The 25734-nt window shown below is 54.8% G+C and overlaps 1 protein-coding gene across 1 annotated transcript; it reads left to right on the top strand.

Annotated features, from left to right (window-relative positions):
* Positions 1-682: 682 nt before the first annotated feature.
* MYH7B (myosin heavy chain 7B) lies at positions 683-25555 on the top strand. Its single transcript, XM_042783599.1, has 41 exons — positions 683-773; positions 2058-2164; positions 2334-2477; positions 2815-2971; positions 3287-3314; positions 4516-4612; positions 6856-6879; positions 7048-7140; positions 7275-7338; positions 8511-8609; positions 8794-8897; positions 9016-9154; positions 9449-9567; positions 9649-9798; positions 9950-10120; positions 11523-11702; positions 11793-11925; positions 12013-12089; positions 12542-12629; positions 12823-12940; positions 14430-14553; positions 14699-14835; positions 15942-16197; positions 17835-18077; positions 18413-18589; positions 18687-18832; positions 19234-19324; positions 19416-19805; positions 20457-20583; positions 20681-20799; positions 20880-21076; positions 22198-22547; positions 22779-22903; positions 23016-23131; positions 23553-23949; positions 24025-24150; positions 24256-24426; positions 24518-24622; positions 24703-24798; positions 25319-25498; positions 25544-25555. The coding sequence occupies exons 1-41, from the start codon at positions 683-685 to the stop codon at positions 25553-25555; spliced, it is 5868 nt and encodes a 1955-aa protein (XP_042639533.1).
* Positions 25556-25734: the final 179 nt, after the last annotated feature.

Here is a 25734-nt window from a genome sequence, read left to right on the forward strand (position 1 = left end):
GAGAGTTCTTGTTTGCTGTTTCTGGAGGTGTGAGCCTTTTTCTGGGTGTGTCAGAACCTCTGTGACTCAGTTTCTCTCTCTGTACTCTTCAGTCTTGCAAAATCTTTCTCTGCATAGTCCCTGCCTATCTCTGAATTCCAGTGTCCCTGTCTCTTAGTGGAGTGTCTCTCTCAGTCTTTGTGATCCCCTGACAATGGGAGGTAAAAATAGCCCAGGGGCTGTGCTGGTAGAGATAAAAGGGAATTTGCCTTTTGTGTCCTGTGGCCAGGCTGGGGGGGCTGTGACACGTGGAGATTGCTGACATAGCTCTCCTCCGCTGACCTTGACAGCAGCAATAAAAGAGGTTGCACAGTTCCCAGCCCTTACCATGGTGCTGAGGTGAGTGATCAGGGCTGGGAGACAGGCAGATGAGTGGGCACCAGTCTCTCTTTATCTGTGGAAGAGGATGCTCTGATGTTTGAGGGTGTGTGTTGGGGGTTCACCCAGAGAGGGGGAAGTGGATAGCCCCGAGGAGAGTCACTTAGCATTAGGCCCGGTGGGTTGGTGGCAACATGCCCCAGTGTGGGGCCCCTGGTCCCAAAGTTGCCCATCACTCTACCATCTTCCAGTGCCTGCTGCCTTGGACCACTCTGAACCTCCACGATTTCTGGCCCTTCGTGCTCCAGCTCTCAGTACCACCACCATGATGGACGTGAGTGAACTTGGGGAGTCTGCCTGCTACCTGCGCCAGGGCTACCAGGAGATGGTGAAGGTTCACAGTTTCGCGTGGGATGGTAAGTGAAAGCCAAGGTGGAGGGAGCACAGCCACAGAAAAGCCTTTTCAGACTTAGACCGGATGAGGTGGTTCTGAGCTTAGGGTTAGAGGGACACTCTGGCATGACAGCTTTGGCCTTGGACCATGTCCCCAGACTCTGGGGACCCCGAGACTGAAATACCAGGGGCTCTTTGTACATCACTGTGTGTTTCTGAACAAGCCTTAATTTGCTCCTCTATGAAATAGGGATACTACTACTTGCTCCCTGGGGCTTCAGTGGGTGAGAAATGGCTGGAGCCTGAGACCCCTAGAGAAGGGATGTTTGCTGGCTGTCTCCATGTATCTACAAAACCTGTGCTGGAGTTATTTTTAGCACTTTCCAGGGAGGCATAGCTGCTGTTTATTAGGGACAGGATCAAAGACTGTACTATTTATGACCAGGTTTGCTCATAGGACAATAATAACAATAGGCAATGTGTATCCAGTGCTTATTGTGTGCCAGGCTTAGAGCAGATGACTTTCCAGGCATCATTTCATTTAATCCTGGCAACAACCTGGGGGAGGTGGGGCCCATGGCTTCATGGGCATGCAGTCTCTGCAGTCACACAGAGCACCATGCTCAGAAGGCCTTGTGCTTGATTTAATACTCTGCTATCATCATTTTGAAATGTTTTTAAACAAGGAGACATGTGTTTTCATTTTGCACTGGGGCCTGCAAATTATGTAGCCAGTCCTGCCCAAGGCACTTGGCTAATAAGTCACAGAGCAGGGAATAGAACCTGGTGGTCTATAGCCTGAGTCCATGCTTTTAACCACCATGAAATACAGGTTCCTCCAAGCTCTGGGGCCAGCTGGCCAGGAGGAAAGGAACACAGACACAGAGGGAACAGACTTGGGTTTCAGTCTTCAGTGAAAGGCAGGAAGCAGAAATGCCCTTAGAATTATGTGTCTAATATTTGAGGACCACTTCACATGGGACTTCATGAGGTCCATGTAATGTTTTGCATTTGAGCCCAGAAAGGAGAGATTTTGCAGAGATTACACAGCAAGTATTGCTGAAGCAGGGATCATTGAGGTCCTTAGAGGAGCTCTGTGGGGACCAGCCCATCTCTGCCCATCCTGGAGCCTGGGTCTGGAGGGATCTTCAATGGGACTCCTGAATCCTGGCAAAGGGACTCTGGGAAGGGCACAGACCTACCTACATAGCTCAGGAACTTCAGCTAGGCAGGTCCCCAACCACTGGAAGAGCCTTAGCCCCCTCAAAGCCCAATGCTTTCTGCCACCCCACCCCACCCCAATCCAGGGAAGAAGCGGGTCTGGGTGCCAGATGAACAGAATGCCTATGTGGAGGCTGAGATCAAATCAGAGGCTGTTGGGAGCAAAGTCACCGTGGAGACCAAAGACCAGAAGGTTCGGCTCCCCCTTTTCCCGGGATTAGCCCCTCTGTTCCAGGGGAGCAGCAGCTCCTAGTTAGCAGGATCCAGCGCTGAGTTAAGGAGGCCTGGGCGTGTGTAGGGATGGGAGGCTGATGTCACTGGGACTTTCCCCAATCCCCAGTATGACACAGCCTCCCTGGCAGGTGCTGACAGTGCGTGAAGCCGAGACGCAGCCCATGAACCCGCCCCGCTTCGACTTGCTCGAGGACATGGCCATGATGACGCACCTCAACGAGGCTGCCGTGCTGCACAACCTGCGCCAGCGCTATGCACGCTGGATGATCTACGTGAGCCGCTAACGTGGGAGGAGCCACGGGTGGGGCGAGGCTGGTAGGGGGCGGGGCTAGAACGGGGTGGAGGTGTGGCAATGGGGCTGTAGGGGCGGGACTGTAGGGGGGGGGGCGGGGCTAGAGGCTCAGCTACAGCAATGTGGAGGTGTGGCCAAGGGCTGTGGGCGGGGCTGTGGGCTGGAATAAGGCCTGGGGTGGGACCAGGACGGGCCACTGAGGGTGTGGCGTGACTTGTTAAGTGGGTCCTTATCCCGAGGGTCACCGGGTTCTGAGGGCTGGGGACTGGGTGTAAGAAATTGGCCCCTGAAAACCCAACTATGCACTGTCTCCACAGACGTATTCAGGTCTTTTCTGTGTCACTATCAACCCCTACAAATGGCTCCCGATCTACACTGCCCCTGTGGTTGCTGCTTACAAGGGCAAGCGCCGCTCAGAGGCCCCGCCCCACATATACTCTGTGGCAGATAACGCCTACAACGACATGCTGCGCAGTAAGGACAGCTTGACCCCTCTTCTGTACCCAAGACCCTTACCCCTCCTCCAGAGAGACCTCTGTAAAGAACCCCCTTCGTTTCACTTACACTGCCTGCGGTCCGGTGGGTGGAGAGGACCAGCTCGCTTTTTAATGCTGCCGGACACTTTAGCCCAGCCCTCCCATCTCTCCAGGTGGTAGTCTGGTCCCACCTACTTCTTCCCATTTGTGGCCCTGAAGAGGGAGGTCCCAGTGCCATGGACACCCAAGGTGTTCCACCTGTGGCTAGTCCCTCACCTTGGGTCACCTCTCTCTCCCCTCCCCTTTTCTCCAGACCGAGAGAACCAGTCCATGCTGATCACGTGAGTGTGGAGCTCTGAGGGTAGGGTGGGAAATGCTGGCCATGTAGCAGGGAGGGGGTATAACTAGAACTATTTCTCACAGTCAGAATCCAAAGTGCTTAGGGTAGGGCTTTAACCACCTGGAACCAGTGTATCAGCTGAAGCTAAGTTAGACCTTGAGCATTTTCTTTGCTTGGGACTGGGCAGGTATGGAACAGGGAAGGTTTACTCCAACAGCGGAGTGATCTCAACTCCCATAACCCCTCTCCCCAGGGCTCAGAACCCTGATCCCTTGAGAGTTCTGATTCTGACTCGAAGAGGGAGGGGGATTCCTTTCTCTTTTCTCCTTCTCCCCATCTCCTTATTTCTGAATCTGCATAACAATCCCCTCTTTATCCCCATGGGGAAAGCAGTAGAATTTTTACATGTCACCTTCACATCCAGCCAAGCCAATATGGACATTGCGCATGAGTGTGTGTGCACGCATGTCCAGTGCAGCCTGGTGGCTAAGAGTGAGGGTATTGAAGCCTGACAGATCTGGGTTCAAGTTCTCACACTTTCACCTCTTGCTATGTGTCCATCAGCCTCTGAGACTCATCAGTGAAAATGGAATGATCCTATCCACCTACCTTTACCATGCAGAGTTACAAGGAGCCATGGAGTTAATATATGTGCCTGGCACTCAGTAGGGATAGTCACATAACTTCTCTGAGCCCCATACTCTCTCTCTGAGTGATAGTGGGGACTACCTTACAGGGTTTTTCCAGGGTTGAATGAACTGATACAGGTATAGCACTTAGCCCAGGGCCTGGCACCAAGTTGGTGCTCCAAAACCGAATAAAAAAAAAAAAAACCCAAACTCACTGCTGTTGAGTTGGATCTGACTCCTAGTGACCCCTCCTTGGGTGTCTGAGGCAGTATCACTATGGAAGGAGATTCTGAGGAGTGGCTGGTGGGTTTGAACTGCAGGTCTTCTGGTTAGCAGTCAGATGCCTTAGGCACTAGGCCACCAGAGCTCCCAGTTGGTGCTCAGTAAGACTATTACTGAGCTATGATCTCACAAGGATGGCCATTAACAACTGAACACCCCTGAAGGCTGATCCATCTCGTGGGGGTTTTGAGTTGGGGGTGGAAGCTCAAGGAGCCCCTGTGGAGGGGGAGGGTTGTGGGGGAATTCAAGTGGTCAGATGGGCATTGGTGACTCATGTTTGTGTCGTCCAAGCGGAGAGTCGGGGGCCGGTAAGACGGTTAACACCAAGCGGGTCATTCAGTACTTTGCCATCGTCGCTGCCCTGGGAGACGGGCCGGGCAAGAAGGCCGTAAGACTCGCCCACAAGGGCGCTGCTCCCTGTTCCTTCCCATTGTTTTTTTGTTTTTCTCTCTTTCTTTCTTCCCCTCCTTTTTTTTTTCTTCTTTTTAAAAATTTGACTTCCCAGAGCCCCCAGCCCTGCCTGAGCCTCCCACCTTCGTGGGGGACTCTGGCCTGAGCAAGGCTTGACCAGAGAGTCTGTGGCCACCCCTGGCACACTGCATGACCTTGTTCCCGGTCTCCTGCAGCGTTCCCACTTGTTCCACAGAGGGGTGGGACCTCCTCACACGTCCTAAACTTACGCAATTTTCCTCTTCCATCCAGACCTTCATATGAAAGGGTTTACTGAACAGGCCACTTTTACTAAGAAGTCATATTTTTTTTCTTGCTTTTCATGTACTTGTTGACAATCAAAACAAGCAGGTTTGTACAGAGTTTAGCCGGAGCCATGGGGATGGGGGTTGCACTTTTGTGCCCCATAATTTCCTATGGTTTTGGAAATTGCAGAAACAATTGAGAGACCAGGTTTTTTTGCTTTTTTGTTTTTGTCTTCAAGGTCTGAACATTCTATTTCTAGCCCCAGGGCTGGCTGTTCAGAGCTCTGTGGATGCCCGTCTGTCCCTGCCCCACTGGCCACCAAATAGGCTGCTTTTTCTTCCCAGATTGCCAAGGGCGCCTCCCTCACAGCCCCTCCTCCTGGTTCTGTTGAGCCTTGCTTTATTCTGGGGCATTGTTTTCTTTCTCTCTCTTCTTCCTTTTTTTTTTTTTTTTTTGCCTTTTCCTTTTCCCATTTGATTTTTTTGGTTTTTGATTTTCATTTCAGTTTTTGTTTTTTTGTTGTGGTGGTTGCTGTTTTTGTCATTTTGTTTTGTTTTTGCTGTTGACTTTTTCATGCTCTTTCCTCCCGCCCCTTCCCACCCCGTTTTCCAAAACCCAAAAATGTCTACAGTGACATTATAGAAAGTTGGGGCTTGGTCCAGTGACAGGAAGAGACAGCAGGGAGGCCAGAGCTGGCCGGGACACAGCTAAAAAGGGCTGGGGGTAGTAGGGGTACGGACACCCGAGCAGAAGGGGGGAGCCCTGGATTGTGTAGTCCAGGAGAGAAGGTCAGGCAGAGGAAATGGCAGGACAAACTGACCCATGGGTGCCATGGATGCAGGAACTTAAAAGCTTATCAACACCCCCACCCACCCCAAATTGGCCAAATGGACCAGAAAGGGCCATGTTCAGAAGCATTGCATCAGAGTGTATGGAGTGGGGTTCGGAGGCGGGGCTCCTGGCATTTCTCCCCTGCCTCCCTGCCCTCAGCGGTATCTCTGGCAGGGAAGTTGTAAGTCTTGGGTTCCCTGGAGTTGAGTGAAAGGACACAGATTCCCCTAGTGGAATTTCTATTCACTCTAGAATCCATTCCTTCTTTTTTCTCCTTTTCTCCCAAGGCTTGTGGAATCCAGGGTAGAAAAGAGAAGGAAAGAGAAATGGAGGGAAGATAAGGATGAGGCTATGGAGGGAGAGAGGGGAGATCCCCTCAATTCAATAAGTCCCTTTATATGAGACATATGGATATAGGCATCTGGAAGGCAGGAAGCCAGCTCTGTCACTGACTAACCATGTGGCTTGAAGCAAATCATTTCCCTGTTCTGAGTCTTAATATCCTCATTAGAGAGTTATGGTCAATAATATGCACCTGGCAGGGCCATTTTGACTAACAGTAGATATACAGTTGTACAACAGAGACACACCTAATCACATTACAAAAGAGAAATGTGCTGTCATAGGGGGAGGTTAGGAGTAACAAGATTCAGAATGGGAAGGGAGCTCTTCAAGCCTCAGTGCATCCCAGAAGCCTTTCTGGAGGAGGGGGTATTTGAGCTGGGCTATGTAGATTTTAATCAGGAAGCTCCTAGGGGTTGGGGCAGGGGTTACTTCATGGAACATGAGAAATGAAGGGATGCTAAAGAGGACAGAGACAGAGTTGGGGGAAGGGAAGCACTGTGAGTAAGAGACACCCCCCCACCCCCACTCCAGACACAGCTCCTGCCTCATGCCCCTGGCCAGGGCCATGCCTGCTCCCACTTTCTAGCACTTCCCCTCCTAACAGCCCAAGAGGGCCAGGCTGGGAGGGGGAGGGGGAGGGTGAAGGGGAGGGCTACACATTGGGGTGACTAACCTGCACTGTCCTGCTAACCACTGCCACCCCACCCCCCAGCCCATGAGGCCTCAAACCCTCTAACTTTGTCTTCCTTCTTCCCCCAGCAATTTCTGGCAACAAAGACTGGGGTAAGTATGGGCCCAGTGTGAGTATGGCAGGCAACTCTGAGGCCCTGAGACCTCCTCTCACCCTCACGACCAGAGGTTGTGTTAGATGAGATGACACTAAGAGTCATGGGCTGCTAGAAGGCCAGTGAGCACCCGGGCTGACTGACCCTCACCCCCCCCTCCCCCCAGGGCACCCTCGAGGATCAAATCATCGAGGCTAACCCCGCCATGGAGGCTTTTGGTAATGCCAAGACTCTGCGGAATGACAACTCCTCTCGCTTTGTGAGTTGTCACAGTGGCTATGGGAGAAGCGGGCAGGGGTGCAGCAGGAAGGGTGCAAGGTGATGGGAGCCTGCAGCTGGGGTAGAGCAGTGCTGGCTGGGCCCCCAGACTGAGGGCTGTTTCTCTGCACCCAGGGCAAGTTCATCCGTATTCACTTTGGTCCATCTGGGAAGTTGGCATCCGCCGATATTGACAGCTGTGAGTCTGGGAGAGGGTGGAAGAGGGTGGGTGAGGGCAGGAATCCTGGGGGAGGCAGGACAGAGGACTGGGTCTGAGTCCATCCATCATCGAGTCCTTTGGGCCACCTTTTCTGGGCACTTCTCTCCATCCTCTGACCAGTGCCCAGCTCAGGCCACCTCATCTCTCACTGGAACATTGTCCCAACCTCCTTGTGGTCTCCCAGCCTCCACTTCTCTGCTTGACTGTCCTCCAAGCCAGAGTGAATTTTTCCCAGACACTAACCTGAAACCCAAGGAGGGGTCACTATGAGTTGGGTCCAACTCAACAGCACATAATAACAACAACAATCTGACCACATCCTGTCCTTGCTAAAAAAAAAACCTTCTCTAGGTCTCATCTCCCTGAAGATGGAGACTCAGTGTGACCCTCATGATTGGGCCCTTATCCCCACCCTAGTCTCTTCTCAGGTGCCAGATAGGGCAGGCCTGGCCTCTGCTCCTCCTTCCCCAGCCTCATCTTTACACAGAGTGCCCCCATCCTTCCAGGCCCCCTACTCTAGGAGCCTGCCTTAAACATTTCTCTGTTTTTGTTGCCCACCCTTCCTGCCCCAGCCCAGCTACACAGATGGCTATATGCCAAAGCCACACCAAAGTGGGCCCCATCCATGTAGGGATACCCACTCTCTCACCCCACCTTGGGATGCATGGCCAAAGAGATGGGTCATGCCAGATAAGCACTGGTATATGGTGACAGGGCAGCAATATGTCATCATTCACACTGAGGTTCCAGGACATGTGCACACACTGACTGACCCTCACCAACACTGCTCTGGAGGAAGGAGCACATTCCATGGATGAAAGAATGAAAACATAGACGAACGAACAAACCACACTTACATACATAGACACCCCACGCATAGACACCCCACATATACATACAATCTGGCCAGAGACACACATTCACCAACACACACACAAATATATCCACACACACAGCCTCAAACTAATGTACATACAGACATACAGGGAAACACACACGCACATTTCCACGCAGGGAAATGGCACACCAATGGCAAGACACCCTTCCTAACATCTCTACCGCTCACCAACAGCACCTCCTCAGACCCTCACTCCTATTGGGGTGATCCACTCTGGGAGGGAGTGGTAGATCAGCACCTCCCCTTCCCCTAGATCTCCTGGAGAAGTCACGGGTGATCTTCCAGCTGCCTGGTGAGCGCGGCTACCATGTCTACTACCAGATCCTATCGGGGAAGAAGCCAGAGCTGCAGGGTGAGGGGCCATGGGTAACGGGATGGGGGAACAAGAAACTCAGGCTCCAGAAGAAGTTCTGGGAAGGCCTCAGACTCTCCTGCTGGGCTGAGCCCCCACAACCCACCATCTTGGCATCAGGGGAAAAGAATGACTGGCTGAACCCAGCCTGACTATCCATCCATTCTCCACCCTGTGTTCGTAGACATGCTGCTTCTGTCCATGAACCCCTACGACTACCACTTCTGCAGCCAGGGCGTCATCACGGTGGATAACATGGATGATGGACAGGAGCTCATTGCCACTGATGTATGGGGTGTGGTGGGAGGGGACAGAGCGGGGTCGCCTGAGTGTGGGGACAGGTGAAGATTCAGGGTATATGACCCTGGAGGTACCCTGACTTCTTGGAACTCCTCACTCACCACAGCATGCCATGGACATCCTGGGCTTCAGCATGGATGAGAAGTGCGCCTGCTATAAGATTGTGGGTGCCCTCCTGCACTTTGGCAACATGAAGTTCAAGCAGAAGCAACGAGAGGAGCAGGCCGAGGCTGACGGCACTGAGAGTGAGGGACCTGGCCTGACCTGGCTGTCACTTTGACTCTTATCCCAGTTTCCTGGCCATGACCGTGAATCTAGCCCTTACCCACAACCTTTGATTGCTGTTTTACCTGGCCCAGACTATAACCCCTGATTCTTCAACTTCAAACCCTCAGCCTCCTGAGGCTTACGATTTGCTGGCCTTGAACTTGACCCTTCTCAAGCTCCACCTCCTAACCCCAGACTGAGACAAAGTAGAGCCCCCAAGTGCCCATGTTCTTGGCCTCCTCCTTTCTTACTCCACCTGCATCCCCTGCCAGGTGCTGACAAGGCTGCCTACCTGATGGGTGTCAGTAGTGGGGACCTCCTCAAAGGCCTTCTGCACCCCCGGGTCCGGGTGGGGAACGAATACGTCACCAAGGGCCAGAGTGTGGAGCAGGTGAGCTGCTTGCAGGCCAGGGCACAACGGGACAGGGTGCCCTCCTTGCTGGGTCCCAGCACAGTCTCCCTGTGCCTCCAGGTGGTGTTTGCTGTGGGAGCTCTAGCCAAGGCCACCTATGACCGGCTGTTCCGGTGGCTGGTGTCACGGATCAACCAGACGCTGGACACGAAGCTGCCCCGGCAGTTCTTCATTGGGGTCCTAGACATTGCTGGTTTTGAGATCTTTGAGGTGAGAGAAACCCACGACCCCAGGTGGCGTTCTGTCCGAGGTGGGGGACTCAGGGGGCGTGGTGGCACTGGTGGACTCATGCACATTCCTCAGTGGGCCTCCCTTTCCCCATCTGCAAGGAGGCCTGCTGAGCCCACACCTCCTGTTGCAGTTTAACAGCTTTGAGCAGCTGTGTATCAACTTCACCAATGAGAAGCTGCAGCAGTTCTTCAACCAGCACATGTTTGTCCTGGAGCAGGAGGAATACAAGCGGGAGGGTATAGACTGGGTCTTCATCGACTTCGGCCTTGACCTGCAGCCCTGCATCGACCTCATCGAGAAGGTGGGGCCCAGGGCAAGTTCACCGTGAGGAGCGGGGTGTGTGTAGGCATACACATGGAGGTGTGTGTAGTGGGTGAGTGGGAATGAGTGTGTGCTCTATGTGAACAAGTGCATGTGTGTGTGTACATGTAAGTGTGCCATTGTGTGTTGTTGTTATGTGCCATCAAGTTGGACCTGACTCATAAGCGACCCCTCCTGGGGTTTCCAAGGTGATATCTTGGGCAATCTACTTCCATAGTGATACTGCCTCGGCAACCCAAGAAGGGGTCGCTATGAGTCGGGGCCGACTCAATGGCACATAACAACAACAGCAACGTCTCTACAGAAGTAGATTGCCCAACCTTCCTTCCAAGGAGTGGTTGGTGGGTTTGAATCTCCAGGCTTCTGGTTAGGAGTCAAGTACCTTAGGCACTAAGTGTAGTGAACTGAATTTGTGTGTGAGTATGATTGTGATAGGAGCTCTGGTGGCATAGTGCCTAAGACATTCTGCCACAGCCTACAACATTTTGATTAACTCATTGCCATTGAGTCAATTCCAACTCATAGTGACCCTGTAGGACAGAGTAGAACTGCCCATGGCTTTCCAAGGTTATAATCTTTATGTAAGGAGACCGCCACATCTTTCTCCTGTAGAATGGGTGGTGGGTTTGAACCTCTGACCTTTCAGTTAGCAGCTGAGCACTTAATTAATCACAGGGCACCAGAGCTCCTTAGCATTGTGGTTAATTTCTTCCAAATCCTGTATCCTGGGCATCCATTTTCCTTTTAGAGATTCAGATCTATTTCATATCCTACGTTTTCTTTGAAAACCTATCTTGAATGTTGTTGAGAAAGGCAGAGTAATTCTAGCGGCAGATGCTTTGCACACAATGCATTTCTGTAATTCCCTCCCGTTGGCCATTTAGGTGGCTGACAATTTTCTCCTGTTACATCTGCATTGAAGGTCTTCATTTTCAATTTCACGGGTTAGGAAATTGAAACTTAGAGAGATCTAAAGGCCCCACAGCTAATAAGTGAGGAAGCCAAGATTTTGATTGTTCTTCTTCTTCTTTTTGCCTACATCGTGTAGTATTTGTGTGTTGGACAGACCATGGGTACGGGGGGTGAGAATGGGTACTGGGATGCCAGTCCAGTTTCAGGCTTCTTAGGAGCTAAGGCGACAACTCAGTGCTGTGAATCCTGCAGAAGGGGATTGGAAGCCGAGCCACAAACTTCCCTTCTCTCCTAGAAGGCAGGGTTCCTAGATCCTTGTTCCTCTGGGGAGATGGCTGAGGTAGAGGGTCTGGAAAGGTTCCTAGAAGGAGGGGCTTTAAGGAATGGAGTTGAACTCTGCCAGAATGGACTAGCTTGATGGAAGGCCTCAAGACTCCTGCACGCTCTTCAAGCTTGTCCCCCGTCCCCAGCCGCTGGGCATCCTTTCCATCCTGGAGGAGGAGTGCATGTTCCCCAAGGCCTCCGATGCAAGCTTCCGGGCCAAGCTGTATGACAACCATGCTGGGAAGTCGCCCAATTTCCAGCAGCCGCGGCCTGACAAGAAGCGCAAGTACCAGGCCCACTTTGAGGTGGTGCACTACGCGGGCGTGGTAGGTGCCTGCTGGAACCATGCTATGAACTAGTCTCCTCCCTTTTTCTCCTAGTTCTCTCACTTTGGCTCAGTACCTGTCTTGTCCCAGGTGCCGTACAGCATCGTGGGCTGGCTGGAGAAAAACAAGGACCCATTGAATGAGACGGTTGTCCCCATCTTCCAGAAGTCACAGAACAGGCTCTTGGCCACACTCTATGAGAACTACGCAGGCTCCTGCTCCAGTAAGTACTGAGGGCCAAGTTTGCCATTTTGGTACAGGGCTCACAGAATCATGTCACTGGAGTGACCAGTCTCCCTGTCTCTACTAGCTGAGCCCCCCAAGTCTGGGGTGAAAGAGAAGCGTAAGAAGGCGGCATCGTTCCAGACAGTGTCCCAGCTGCACAAGGTGAGGTCCAGTCTGGGCCCCTGTGTGGGCCCTGACCCTTACTGCCTCCAGCTCATCCTTCACTCCCTGCTCTGTCCCCTGCACCCTGGGCGGGTGGCCGTTAAGACTTGCAGTGATGTTTAACTCCTCTCCACGTGAACATCACAGCAAGTCTGTGCTGCTTCCCGTCCCCATGCTGCCTGGGCAGGGCTTGAGGGGGGAAGGGTTGGGGACCCTGGGGCCTCCAGGAGGGGTGGATTTGGTGGGAGAGTGAGGACTTTGGTGATGGTGCTAGGAACCCAGTCAAGCAGAAGAGGGCAGAGAGTTTTATGGATCAAGAATAAAAGAACCGAAAGTGCAGAGGCACAGTTAGGTTCCTCCACACCAGCCCTTAGTGGTTCTGGCCCACTGCGTTATCCAATTCTGGTTCTCTGCTCCTTTTCTGCCTTCTCCCCACTCTCTCCCACCCCCAGGAAAACCTCAACAAGCTGATGACCAACCTGAGGGCCACGCAGCCTCACTTTGTCCGTTGCATAGTGCCCAACGAGAACAAGACTCCAGGTAGTCACCCCAGGACTGGACTGATGACGGTGGGGAGGCACTGGAGGGAAGTTAACAGGGCAGAGACTAGGAAGCTGTCTTCCACGCTCTCAGGGTCTACACAGCCCTGTGTCTGGACTGTTTTTCTTTCTCTGGTGTGCAAAGGTGTATCCAGTGACCTCTAACCTTTTCCTTTAACCCCCACCATGTCCAGGGGTCATGGATGCCTTCTTGGTGCTACACCAGCTACGCTGCAATGGTGTCCTGGAGGGAATCCGGATCTGCCGCCAAGGATTCCCCAACAGGCTGCTCTACGCCGACTTCCGGCAGCGGTCAGTGGCTCTCTAGCCCAGCCCTGGCTCCGTTGCCAGCTCAGCCTAGGACATCCACCTCCCCACTTGCCCCTTGCCCTCCATCCCAGGTGGAGGCAATAGCCTGAGGTGGTGGGACAGGCAAACAGACTTTGAAGCCAAACACAGATGTAGGCTCCAGTCAGTGAAGGGGAAGCAAACAGTGGTGAGGAAGCCGGGCAGGTGTTCCCCGTGAGAGATGATGATGGCTTAGACTGGGAAGTGAGAGGTGGGGAGAGGTGAACAGATTTGGGGTAGAGACTGGAGGAGGAGCCAACAGGCTTTGCTGATGAACAGGATAGAGAGTAAGAGAGAAAGAACAGGCAAAGGGAACTCGGGGTTTTGGCTTGAACAACTGGGGAGCTGGTGGTGGATTTACTGAGATATGAAGAGTGTGGGAGGACTGTGGGTTTTTGGGGGAGGTATTTTGGTGGCACAGTGGTTAAAGTGCTCAACTGCCAACCAAAAGATGGGTGGTTCAAATCTACTGGCTGCTCTGCAGTAGAAAAAAATGTGGCAGTCTGCTTCCATAAAGATTACAGCCTTAAAAACCCTATGGGGCAATTCTACTCTGTGCTATAGGGTCGCTAGGAGTACGGAATTGACTCAGTGATGTATTTTGGCTTTAAACTTTATATAATGTTTGGTACACAGTGAGCGCTCAGTCACTGCTGTTAGCTTCTCCTCCCTTCCCTTTATGGATTTGATTCTGTCAGGCTATAGGTGTCCACAGTGAAGTAAGCATGGTCATCCACACAGTCCTTTATAGATGTACGTCCATCCAAACACATGCAAATACGGGCTGTAGATAGACACACACACACACACGGTTCTGTGACTTTGTTTTTTCACATAGCAGTCTGCCTTGGAGATTGAGCCTTATCAATATGCATAATCTACATCTTTATCAAATTTTTGTGGCTGTAAAATATCCTATAGTCTACTGAACCCTGCTTTATTTATTCAGTCCTCTAGGAGGCGCCATTCGTGTTTCTCTGGTTTTACTTTCACAGGGTTGCCACAGGCAGACTTATCCAGACATGTGCGGGTGTGTCCATGCTAGAAGTGGAAGGGCTGGGAAGCCTTGCTCTTTTTTTATTAGAATTTTCTCACAAATATTTCTGCAGTTTGTGGCCTGGTATAGCATATCACCTTCTTTCTCTTTTTTACCTTTATAATTTTTTAAATTATAAAAGTACTACATGCCTTTTGTAAAAATTGCAACCTCTTAAAGAACTGGACGACTGAGTGCATTTAAACCCAATTCCAAGTTTCTAAGCAGAATGTGCCCGATTCCCCAGAATCCTGCTGTACTGCCAACCTGTGCAGGTGTGGCCTCCGGAACCTCTGCTCGGGCTCTGAGAACCCAGCAATTATCTTACCACCATACGCCCACCAGCCTCCTCAGTCCTGGGCTTTCCCATCTTCAGCAAGCCTGTGACCTCCCGCCCGGCCCCCCCTGCCCTCCCAGGTACCGCATCCTGAACCCCAGTGCCATCCCTGACGACACCTTCATGGACAGCAGGAAGGCCACAGAGAAGCTGCTGGGTTCGCTGGACCTTGAGCACACCCAGTACCAGTTTGGGCACACCAAGGTCAGGGCACACAAGAGTTAGGGCTGACTCTGGATATATGGGTCACACCGGACCGGGGCTATGCTGACAGTTGGGGTCCCACGTGGGTCAGGCTCACGCCAGGGCCCGAGCTTGCTCCTGACTGACTTCACGCCCTCCCCTCCAGGTGTTCTTCAAGGCTGGGCTGCTAGGCATCCTGGAGGAGCTTCGCGACCAGCGTCTGGCCAAGGTCTTGACGCTGCTGCAGGCACGAAGCCGGGGCTGCCTCATGCGCCTGGAGTACCGGCGCCTGCTTGGAGGCAGGTGCGTGTGTGGTGGGGAGGCAGGGGGACAGGGTAGGGGTGCGGCTACTATCCCTCAGCTTACTCAGCCACCAGGCTCTCCAAACCCTGTCACGCTGCCCCACGGGTCTGATTACCCCCCATGGCTGGTTGGGGTGTCTGAAGGGGCAAGGCTCTGTTTTGCATCCACCCATTTCCCAGCCTCCATCTCCTCATCTCAAAGATGGGGGGGGAGAGGACTTGCCTTTCCACTCCAGGCCATGCCAGAGCGTGGTCCAGCATAGTAACAACAGCATCCATTGTTCTCCATGGTAAGTGCCAGGCCCAGGGCAAGATACTTGATCTGCATTACCTTGGTTAATGGACAGAGGGAGGTCTGGTGGCATAGTGCCTAAGGCATTTAACTGCTAACTAGGAGGCTGGTGGTTCAAACCCACCAGCCACTCCATAGAAGGAAGCCTACCTCAGAAACCCAAAGGGGGTCACTATGAGTTGGAATCGACTCAATGGCAGTCAGTTTGGTTTTTGGTTTTGGTTAATTGTATGACAGTCCCAAGAGGTAGGTGCTGGCTTATCCTTGTACTGTAGATGGGGGCCCTGAATCAGAAAGATTCATAGCACCTAGCAATGGCAAAAGGAACTCTGGTGGCGTGGTGTGCAAGGCTTTTGGCTGATAAGAAGGTTGGCAGTTCAAACCTACGAGCTGGTCTGCGGAAAGAAGATGAGGCAATCTACTGCTGTAAAGATTTAATGCCTTGGAAACCCAATGAGGTCTTATGAGTCAGAATTGACTTGATGGCAGTTGGGTTATTTATTTATTTATTTAAGCGAGGGCAGGGGGTCTGGGGTGTGAACCCAGGCAGTCTGATTCCTGAGCCCGGGAGTCTAACTGCTGTCTGTGTGTCTTCAGAGCACTTGAGGAGGCCACCATGACACTCAGGGCTCCTGCTCTGGCAGACCCCCACCATCTCCTAGTTGTGTGACCTGAGACATTAGGCTTACTTGAGGGTTCAGTGAGATAATGCACATAGGGTGCCTAGTGCCCAGGCCAGTGGGTGCTCAGGGGACATCAGGCTGTTCCTGTGAAGGCACAGCACTGAGCCTGCATGAATGGCCGCCCCTCCCCAGGGATGCCCTGTTCACCATCCAGTGGAACATCCGGGCCTTCAATGCTGTCAAGAATTGGTCATGGATGAAACTGTTCTTCAAGATGAAGCCCCTGCTGCGCTCGGCGCAGGCCGAGGAGGAGCTGGCAGCCCTGCGGGCAGAGCTGCGGGGACTGCGAGGGGCGCTGGCTGCTGCCGAGGCCAAGCGCCAGGAGCTGGAGGAATCGCATGTCAGTGTCACCCAGGAGAAGAATGACCTGGCCCTGCAGCTGCAGGCCGTGAGTGGGGGAAAGGGTGGAGAGGGGCAAACGGCTTCACCTTGGTGCCCCGGAGTCTCAGGATGCCCCAGGCTGCTCCAAGAAAACACCACAACTGGACCCAGGGCCAGGGTGGGCCTAGTGCATTCTTCCTATTCCAGGGGTGCCATGGGGGCTTCCTGTCATTGGAGACGAGGCCTCTGGGCTCCTGTCCCTGCCCTGCCTCCCTGTTTCCCCCTCCCTACTCAGGTTGTCCTAATGCTCTCACCTCTGCACAACCTTGGCTTCCTGCTAAAGCTGCAGAGGAAAGCCCCATCTCCCCAGCTCTCCCGTCCTTGCCGTCCCTAACACACATCCATGCTCCCTTCTCTGACTGAGGGGGAGCAGGCAGTAGGTAACAACAATAACCAGAGTCCAGAATCCCTCCAAGTCCACAGAGCCATTTCTTCTCTCAGCAAATTCTTTCTTTTTTTTTTTAAACTTTAATTGTGGTGAAAACATACATGACAAAAAAATTGTCATGTATTAATTGTGGTGAAAACAACATGACATTTGCCACCTTAACCACTTTACCCCTTACATCTCAGGGACACTGAGGACAATTTTCATGTTGTGCCGCCATTATTTATCCTTTTTCAAAATATTCCACCATCATTAGCATAAAGTCAATGCTCCGCAAACAAAAGCTTCCCCTTTACCGCCTCCCTCCTGCCCCTGGTAACCACCACTAATCATTGGTGTTTATATATATATATATGAAATTTTTTTTTCAGCCTATCTAGGAATTTTCCCCTACCTCCCATCCCTGGTAACCAACAAAGAAAGTTTCCTTCCATGTATAAACCTTTCCTTGATTTTTTACAGTAGTGGACTAATACAGTATCTGTTCTTCTGTGATTGACTTATTTCACTCAGCATAATGTCCTCCAAGTTCATCCACATTGTATGGTGTTTTGCAGATTCTACATTATTCTTTAGGGTTGCATCGTATTGCCTTGCGTGTATGTACCACAGTTTGGTTATTCCTTCCACCACTGATGGGCACTTAGGTTGTTTCCATCTCTTTGCTATTGTCAGTACATACTTTTGAGTGTCACGTATCACCTGTAAGCCAGGCCCCTGCTAGTTCTGGATGCATTAGTGGGAAGACAGAGATAGCACTGTTGTCATAAAACTCACCAGCTGTCACGGGAGCCAGCCATGTAGCCAGGCAGTGATGAAACAGTGGGAGAGAGTACCAGAGCCCCTCCAGAGCAGGCCTTTGGGAGCCCTGCCATGGCCGTGAGGGGCTCAGCATGCCTGCCGCTTCTCAGCCCCACCCCCCGGAAGGCCTGGCCCGGCTCAGGTTGGCTTCTCTCCAAGAGCCCTTTTTTGGCCCTCAGTCTGGGTTGCCCCCAGCCTAACATTCCCTTCTTGATGGTGCCACTTCTGCCCTGTCCATTCCTCTACCAGAGCCTTCATGCCACCGAGTTACAGCCTGTCCTTCCACAGCTGAGCTCCTTCAGGGCCAAGAGCAGGTCACTGCATTTCTTGATCCCCAGAGCTCAGCTGACTATGGACAAACAAATGAACCTTCCTCTCAGGACCTGGCCTGGGTCCTCCCGCAGGGTTATCTGACCCTGCCTTGACTCTGCTCCGTCCTCCACGTCTTCCTCCAGGAGCAGGAAAACCTGGCAGATGCCGAGGAGCGTTGCCACTTGCTGATCAAGTCCAAGGTGCAGCTGGAGGCGAAGGTGAAGGAAATGAGCGAGCGGCTGGAGGATGAGGAGGAGGTGAACGCCGACCTGGCCGCCCGCCGGCGCAAGCTGGAGGATGAGTGCACGGAGCTCAAGAAGGACATTGATGACCTGGAGCTGACACTGGCCAAGGCCGAGAAGGAGAAGCAAGCCACGGAGAACAAGGCATGAGCCGGGCCGGCCGTGGGGAGAGGCCTGAGCTGGGTGCCGGCTTTGGGGCTACGCAGCTACAGGTCCCATGCGGGCTCTGCCAGGCCCCAGCTGTGTGGCCTGGGGCAGGTCACTTTCTTATGTATGCCTCAATTTCCCCATCTGTCAAATGGGATTAATAGAAGCACTTACCTCGTGGGGGGGCGGTGGACAGTGAGGATTCAGTGACATAATTAGCCTCAGCTAGAAGCTTCAGGTGCCATAGCTGGAAGGGGCTGACTTAAGCCTGGTGGCTGCTCAGACCAGAGTGTGGGAAGGGACATCCCCATGGTGATCCTGGCCCTGCACAGGTGAAGAACCTGACAGAGGAGATGGCTGCATTGGATGAGTCAGTGGCCCGGCTGACCAAAGAGAAGAAGGCCTTGCAGGAGGCCCACCAGCAGGCCCTGGGCGACCTGCAGGCTGAGGAGGACCGTGTGAGCGCGCTGGCCAAGGCCAAGCTCAGGCTGGAGCAGCAGGTGGAGGATGTGAGTCGGGGCCACGGTGAGGGCTGTGGGGTCGGGCTGGCCCTGCTGGGCGCTGGCTGGCCTGACCCGAGCTGAGGCCGCCTGCTCTGCCCCACAGCTGGAGTGCTCCCTGGAGCAGGAGAAGAAGTTGCGCATGGACTCGGAGCGGGCCAAGCGCAAGCTGGAGGGTGACTTGAAGCTGACGCAGGAGGCAGTGACAGACACTGCCCAGGACAAGCAGCAGCTGGAGGAGAAGCTCAAGAAGTAGGTGCTGGGTGGGCAGCAGACATGACCCCCAGCAGGCAGGGAGGCTCCTGAGTCTGTACCCTGGTCCTCACCCTTCTGGGCTTTCCTCAAGTTCCGTGTTGCTGCAGAGGCTAAACGTGGTGGTGGGAGATGGGGGGGGGGGTCCGCCACTGTGTGCAGGGGGTAACGTCCTGCCCTCCCTGGACCAAGGGGCCCTGGGCAGCAGAGCCCAAAACAGCAAGCTGGGACCAGGGCTTGAGAGGAAAGACATGGTGAGGTCACTCTGGGCTGCTGTGGGTCCCACAGCGCCTCAGGGAGGGTGTGTACTTGGCTGGGGAGTTACCCCGGAGGCCTCAGGCAGGTTGATGACAGTTAGGAGCTGGTGGGCCACGGGCTGGTGCGCACCCTACCACCCCCAGGAAGGACTCGGAATTGAGTCAGCTGAACCTGCGGATGGAGGATGAGCAGCTCCTCGGGGCCCAGCTGCAGAAGAAGATCAAAGAGTTACAGGTGTGTGGGAGACCCAGGGCGGGGCGGGACTGGGGTCTGAGGCCCACAGGGGGGACGGCCGCCCACCCGCCTGCCCGCCCGCCCGTCCCAGGCGCGGGGTGAGGAGCTGGAAGAGGAGCTGGAGGCGGAGCGGGCGGCGCGAGCCCGCGTGGAGAAGCAGCGGGCGGAAGCGGCCCGGGAGCTGGAGGAGCTAAGCGAGCGGCTGGAGGAGGCCGGCGGCGCGTCCGCGGGGCAGCGGGAGGGCTGCCGCAAGCGCGAGGCGGAGCTGGGGCGGCTGCGGCGGGAGCTGGAGGAGGCGGCCCTGCGGCACGAGGCCACGGCGGCCGCCCTGCGGCGCAAGCAGGCAGACAGCGCGGCCGAGCTGGGCGAGCAGGTGGACAGTCTGCAGCGTGTGCGGCAAAAGCTGGAAAAGGAAAAGAGCGAGCTCCGCATGGAGGTGGATGATCTAGGCGCCAACGTGGAGACTCTGGCCCGTGGCAAGGTGTCTGCCTTCCTCCGCACCCTGACCTCTGACCCTAGATCAGCCCCGACTGCAACATCCAGTCCTGATCCCTGACTTTGACCCACGCTCACGCTGACTCCAAACCAGCCCTGACCCTAGCAGCTTGAGCCCAACCTCCGACCACCCATGCCAATCCGCATCCTGACACTGGCACCCAGACCCAACACCAATCCCGACCCAGCATCCAATTCCAGTTTTGGACCCCTTGACCCAGCCCGTTGACTCCTGATCTACCCCCTGCTCCTGCGTTGACTCAAACAGACCCCTGCCCTGACTCTGTTCCTGTCTTGACCCCTAGCAGCCAACCTTGACCTTTATACCAATTATATTACTTTATAATTGACAGCTGACCTCTGACCCCTGTCCTCAGTCCTGGACTGACTCCAGATTCTAGTGTTGTAACCAGTATCCTAACCACTCAGCCAGTGGCCTTGGACTTCCCAGCCCTCTCACGCTTGATGCCCACCTGCTAAGCTGTGAGCCCATGAGTAGGACCCTGAACCCTGGGATCCAATCTGCTTTGATTCCTGAGCCTTTCAGCTCCTGACCCCAGATCCCAGTCTGACTCCCAGTCCCACATCCTGCCTTCTGATGCACAAACCTGTCCTGACACTCCACCCTGGGTCCCAGGCCAGTGCAGAGAAGCTGTGCCGGACTTACGAGGATCAGCTAAGCGAGACCAAGATCAAGGTGGAGGAACTGCAGCGGCAGCTGGCGGACTTGAACACCCAGCGTGGGCGGCTGCAGACAGAGAATGGTGAGGACCCAGGGACTTGGCTGGGCCACGTGGCAGCCTCGCTGTTAGCTGTTACCACTGGCTGGCCTGACCTGGCCATTTGCCCCGTGGCCTGCAGGGGAGCTGAGCCGCCTGCTCGAGGAGAAGGAGTCTCTGATTAGCCAGCTGAGCCGTGGGAAGACCTCCGTTTCCCAGAGCCTGGAGGAGCTACGGAGGCAGCTGGAGGAGGAGAGCAAGGTGGGCAGGACACTAACTGCCACAGAGCGGGCAGCAGCAGGGCCACTGGCCCAATGCTTAGGTCACTGGTGTCCCTGCAGGCCAAGAGTGCACTGGCCCACGCCGTGCAGGCTTTGCGGCATGACTGTGAGCTACTGCGGGAGCAGCACGAGGAGGAGACCGAGGCCCAGGCCGAGCTGCAGCGGCTGCTGTCCAAGGCCAATGCTGAGGTGGCCCAGTGGAGGAGCAAGTACGAGGCTGACGCCATCCAGAGGACCGAGGAGCTGGAGGAGGCCAAGTGAGTGCCTGCCCCTCTTGAGTCCCCCATCCCCCTTCCTGGAGGCCTTTCTGCTGGAAAATCAAACCCTTCAGAAAATAAGGGCATGCCTGCCACTGGAGGAAGAACCCTGAACTGTCTCCTTCTTGAATCCACACCGTGCCACCTGCACCCTGTCTTCTGCCAACAGCAGCTTTTTCTTCTTTCCCATTTACAACACGGATAATGTAAAATGGCTTCTTTTCTAAGACAGTCCTAGTTGTCCGAGGGTCTAGGAAAGCCTCTAGGTTTCAGCGCCTGGAACCTCCTCCGTCAGCATGAATGCTGGAGTCACAGGTCACTGTGATCATCCAGGCACTGTTCTCTTCCAGTCAGATGCTCCTGCCCCTCAGTCTATGCAGTTCCTTCCCATCCACCCCACAGCCCATTTCCCTTTTACAAAATGAGAGAATTCAATTGGAATCTCTAGAACACAGGGCTCAGCAAACTGCAGCCTATGGGCCGAATCTAGCCTGCCACCATCACCTTTTTTGGTAAATAAGTTTTACTGGAACACAGCCCCCTCTTTTCATTTGCGTATTGTGGCTGATTTTACAGTATCTCAGTAGAGGTGAACAGATATGACAGATGCCGTATGGCCTGCAAAGCCTACAATATTTAATATCTGGCCCTTGACAGAAAGTTTGCCACCTCCTATGCAAGGTGTTCTGGTGGAGTAGCGCCTAAGCATTTGACTGCTAACCAGAAGGCTGGCAGTTCAAACCCACCAGCCACTCCTTGGAAGGAAGACTGGGCAATCTACTTCCATAAAGATACCGCCTCGGAAACCCAAAGAGGGGTCATTTATTAGTTGAAATCGACTTGACGGCAGTGAGCCTAGTGCTAAAGTAAGGCTGGCGGTTCAAACCCACCAGCCACTCCGCAGAAAGAAGACTGGGGCAATCTACTTCTGTAAAGATTCACTGCCTCGGAAAACCAGAGGATGGCCATGAGTCGCAATCGACTCGATAGCAGTGAGCTTGGTTTTTTTAGTTTGGTGCTAAAGTGATGTTTTTGATACAAACTGGGAGTTTTCCCTGAGCGCCTGGGGTCATTCTTCCGTCAACTACACAGTCTGTACCCTGTCTGATCCTGTGACCTAGAAAGAAGCTGGCTCTGCGGCTGCAGGAGGCAGAGGAGGGTGTAGAGGCCGCGCATGCCAAATGCTCGTCGCTGGAGAAGGCCAAGCTGCGGCTGCAGACGGAGTCGGAGGATGTGACCCTGGAGCTCGAGCGGGCGACCTCAGCAGCGGCCGCGCTGGACAAGAAGCAGCGGCACTTGGAGCGGGCGCTTGAGGAGCGGCGGCGGCAGGAGGAGGAGACCCAGCGGGAGCTGGAGGCCGCGCAGAGGGAGGCCCGCAGCCTGGGGACGGAGCTCTTCCGGTTACGGCACAGCCACGAGGAGGCTCTGGAGGCCTTGGAGACGCTTAAGCGGGAGAACAAGAACCTGCAGGGTATGACCTGCCTCAGGGCCAGGGAGCTACTCTGCGTCAGGGGTCACCTCTGGGCCAGGGCTCCCCTAAGAGCCTTGAGGTCACTCTACAGCCACCTGTCAGTCACACAGAGGCTTGGGGAGTTTGCCTGAAGTTGGGGCAGAGTCGTCATCCTGGAACTAGATGTGAATGAGGTAACAGGTTGGAGCAGAGCCCTGGGGCTGGCACCTCACTGGCCTGTCCACTCTGCAGAGGAGATCAGTGACCTCACAGACCAGGTCAGCCTCAGTGGGAAGAGTATCCAGGAGCTGGAGAAGGTGAAGAAGGCGCTGGAAGGGGAGAAGAGCGAGCTCCAGGCTGCACTGGAGGAGGCCGAGGTCAGGGGCTCAGCTGCAGGGGTGGGGGAGGCACCAGCCGCTTATACCCCTGGCCTCTCTTGGACACAAGCTCACAGCCCCTGCTGCCATACTGCCGACTCTGCATCCCCAGGGGGCCCTGGAGCTGGAAGAGACCAAGACTCTACGGATCCAACTGGAGCTATCCCAGGTCAAGGCTGAAGTGGACCGGAAGTTGGCAGAGAAGGATGAGGAGTGCACTAACCTCAGGTACGGGGACTGGGGCCAATCCTACCCACTACCACCCAAGACTTCATCCCTCCTCCTGGGTAACAGCTCCTCCAACTCTAACCACCTGAGAGGAAAGGAAGGCAGCCAATGCTTGCCGAGCCCCTATATCTGGGTCACCCTCCCCGAGGACTCTCTCACGTAGGGATTACTGGCCACATTTTAGACGTGAATCTCAAGAAGTTAAAGGATGTGCCCAACAAGCAGGGGTTGAGCCAGGCTACGTATGCCTGCTCCTGAGCTTCACTCTTGTTGCCCATGAACTTGGGTTTAAACCAGGGAGCGACAGGTCACCAGTTCCCAGGATGAGTGCATGTCTCCAACATTCTCTGGGCATCTGTAACAGAAGGTATGCCCATGCCCACCCCTTCCCCAAGGCCCAAGCCTCCCCTTCCTCCCACAGGCGCAACCACCAGCGGGCAGTGGAATCCCTGCAGGCCTCCCTGGATGCAGAGACACGGGCCCGCAACGAGGCCCTGCGGCTCAAGAAGAAGATGGAAGGCGACCTCAATGATCTGGAGCTGCAGCTGGGCCATGCCACCCGGCAGGCCATGGAGGCACAGGCAGCTACACGGCTGCTGCAGGCCCAGCTCAAGGAGGAGCAGGCGGGGCGGGATGAGGAACAGCGGCTGGTGGCTGAGCTCCGGGAGCAGGCGCAGGCCCTGGAGCGCCGGGCCTCCCTGCTGGCAGCAGAGCTGGAGGAGCTGCGAGCTGCCCTGGAGCAGGGGGAGCGCAGCCGGCGGCTGGCTGAACAGGAGCTAGTGGAGGCCACTGAGCGCCTTAACCTTCTGCATTCGCAGGTAAGGACACGGGACACGCAGGGATGTGTGGGTGGAGGCCTGCTGGCCAGCTCTGAGGCTCTGCTTCCCCCCCAGAACACAGGCCTCCTGAACCAGAAGAAGAAGCTAGAGGTGGATTTGGCCCAGCTGAGCGGGGAGGTGGAAGAGGCAGCCCAGGAGAGGCGGGAGGCTGAGGAGAAAGCCAAAAAGGCCATCACTGATGTGAGCCTGGGCTGGGGCTGTGGTGGACCCGGGACAGAACCCAAAGGGCCCTCCGAGGGGATGGTCACCTCCTGAGTATGCATGCCTCTTCCCACCCGGAACCAGGCGGCCATGATGGCCGAAGAGCTGAAGAAGGAGCAGGACACGAGTGCACACCTGGAGCGCATGAAGAAGACCCTGGAGCAGACAGCACGTGAGCTGCAGGCCCGGCTGGAAGAAGCAGAACAAGCTGCTCTTCGTGGTGGCAAGAAGCAGGTGCAGAAGCTGGAGGCCAAGGTATGTGTGGCCCCTGCCAGCCCTTCCCTGGGAAGGATGGGCCATCCTGAGGGTGGGCTTGGGGGCTCAGGTCCCTCTCCTGCTGCTCGAGGTGCGGGAGCTGGAAGCCGAGCTGGACGCAGAGCAGAAGAAGCACGCAGAGGCCCTCAAGGGGGTGCGGAAACATGAGCGCCAGGTCAAGGAGCTCGCGTACCAGGTGGGTGACTGGGTCCACATCAAGGAGTGGCCCTGGGCTGACCAGTTCAGGCCAGACCTGAGCTTCCTTTGTCTGCCCAGGCTGAAGAGGACAGGAAGAACCTGGCTCGCATGCAAGACCTGGTGGACAAGCTGCAGAGCAAGGTCAAGAGCTACAAGCGACAATTTGAGGAGGCGGTGAGCAGCGGGGTCTGGACATCTGGGACCAAGTCCTGGTCAAGTCACCAGTGGTAACCCAGTATCAGCTGTTGACTCCAGCAACCAAGGGTCTCGGGGCATGTGGCCAGCAGTCAGTCCATGGTTTCCCCAGCACTGACTTTTCATTAGGCAGCATGCCCCAAAAGGAAGTGGCTCCATCTTCCCAGCTCAGCGATCCCACCATCCAGTGGAAAAAGCAGCACATTTCTAACAGCTCCAGCAAGACTGGATCTGACTCTATCAGAATGGCTCTCACGTGTCTTCCTTTTGCTGGGACAGGGGATGTTGGGTTAGGTCTGGCATACGGTCAGCGCTGGAACAACTTAACCTCCTCCTTCCTGCCATGTGCGGGAAAGGCCACAGGCAGGGACACCAGCAGGCAGAGGTGGCAGGAGCAGAGTTGAAGAGCCAGACGCCAGCCCCCTACTGAGCATGGGTAGGAATCAAAATGACCATCTCAGGCACCAAAGAGTAAACTGAGGCCCTGCTGTGCCCACAGGAACAGCAGGCCAACACTAACCTGGCCAAGTATCGCAAGGCCCAGCATGAGCTGGATGATGCAGAGGAGCGGGCAGACATGGCAGAAACCCAAGCCAACAAGCTGCGGGCACGGACCCGAGATGCCTTTGGCTCCAAGGTGAGTGGGGAAGGTGTGGAACAGCATCCTGCCCTCTCCAGGGTGGGGCCGGCATGTTCTACTGCTCAGTCATCCCTCTCCCTGTAGCACAAGGACTGACAGGAGCCCCAGCCCCTGAGCTCTGAAGAGAGACCCCTGCTGTCTGCCCTTCACCTGCCATGTCTTCACCATGCTCTGCTGGACCTTCAGCACCCTCAAGGCCTGGCGTACCCGGAATAAAGACCACACTTGCAGCTCCACCTGGTTTTCTTCTCATTCTTTAGGGTTCAGGGGGGAGG

The sequence above is a fragment of the Orycteropus afer genome, unplaced genomic scaffold (assembly GCF_000298275.1).
Source record: "Orycteropus afer afer isolate SDZICR_OR568_19922 unplaced genomic scaffold, OryAfe1.0 scaffold00020, whole genome shotgun sequence".
Taxonomy (NCBI): Eukaryota; Metazoa; Chordata; class Mammalia; order Tubulidentata; family Orycteropodidae; genus Orycteropus; species Orycteropus afer.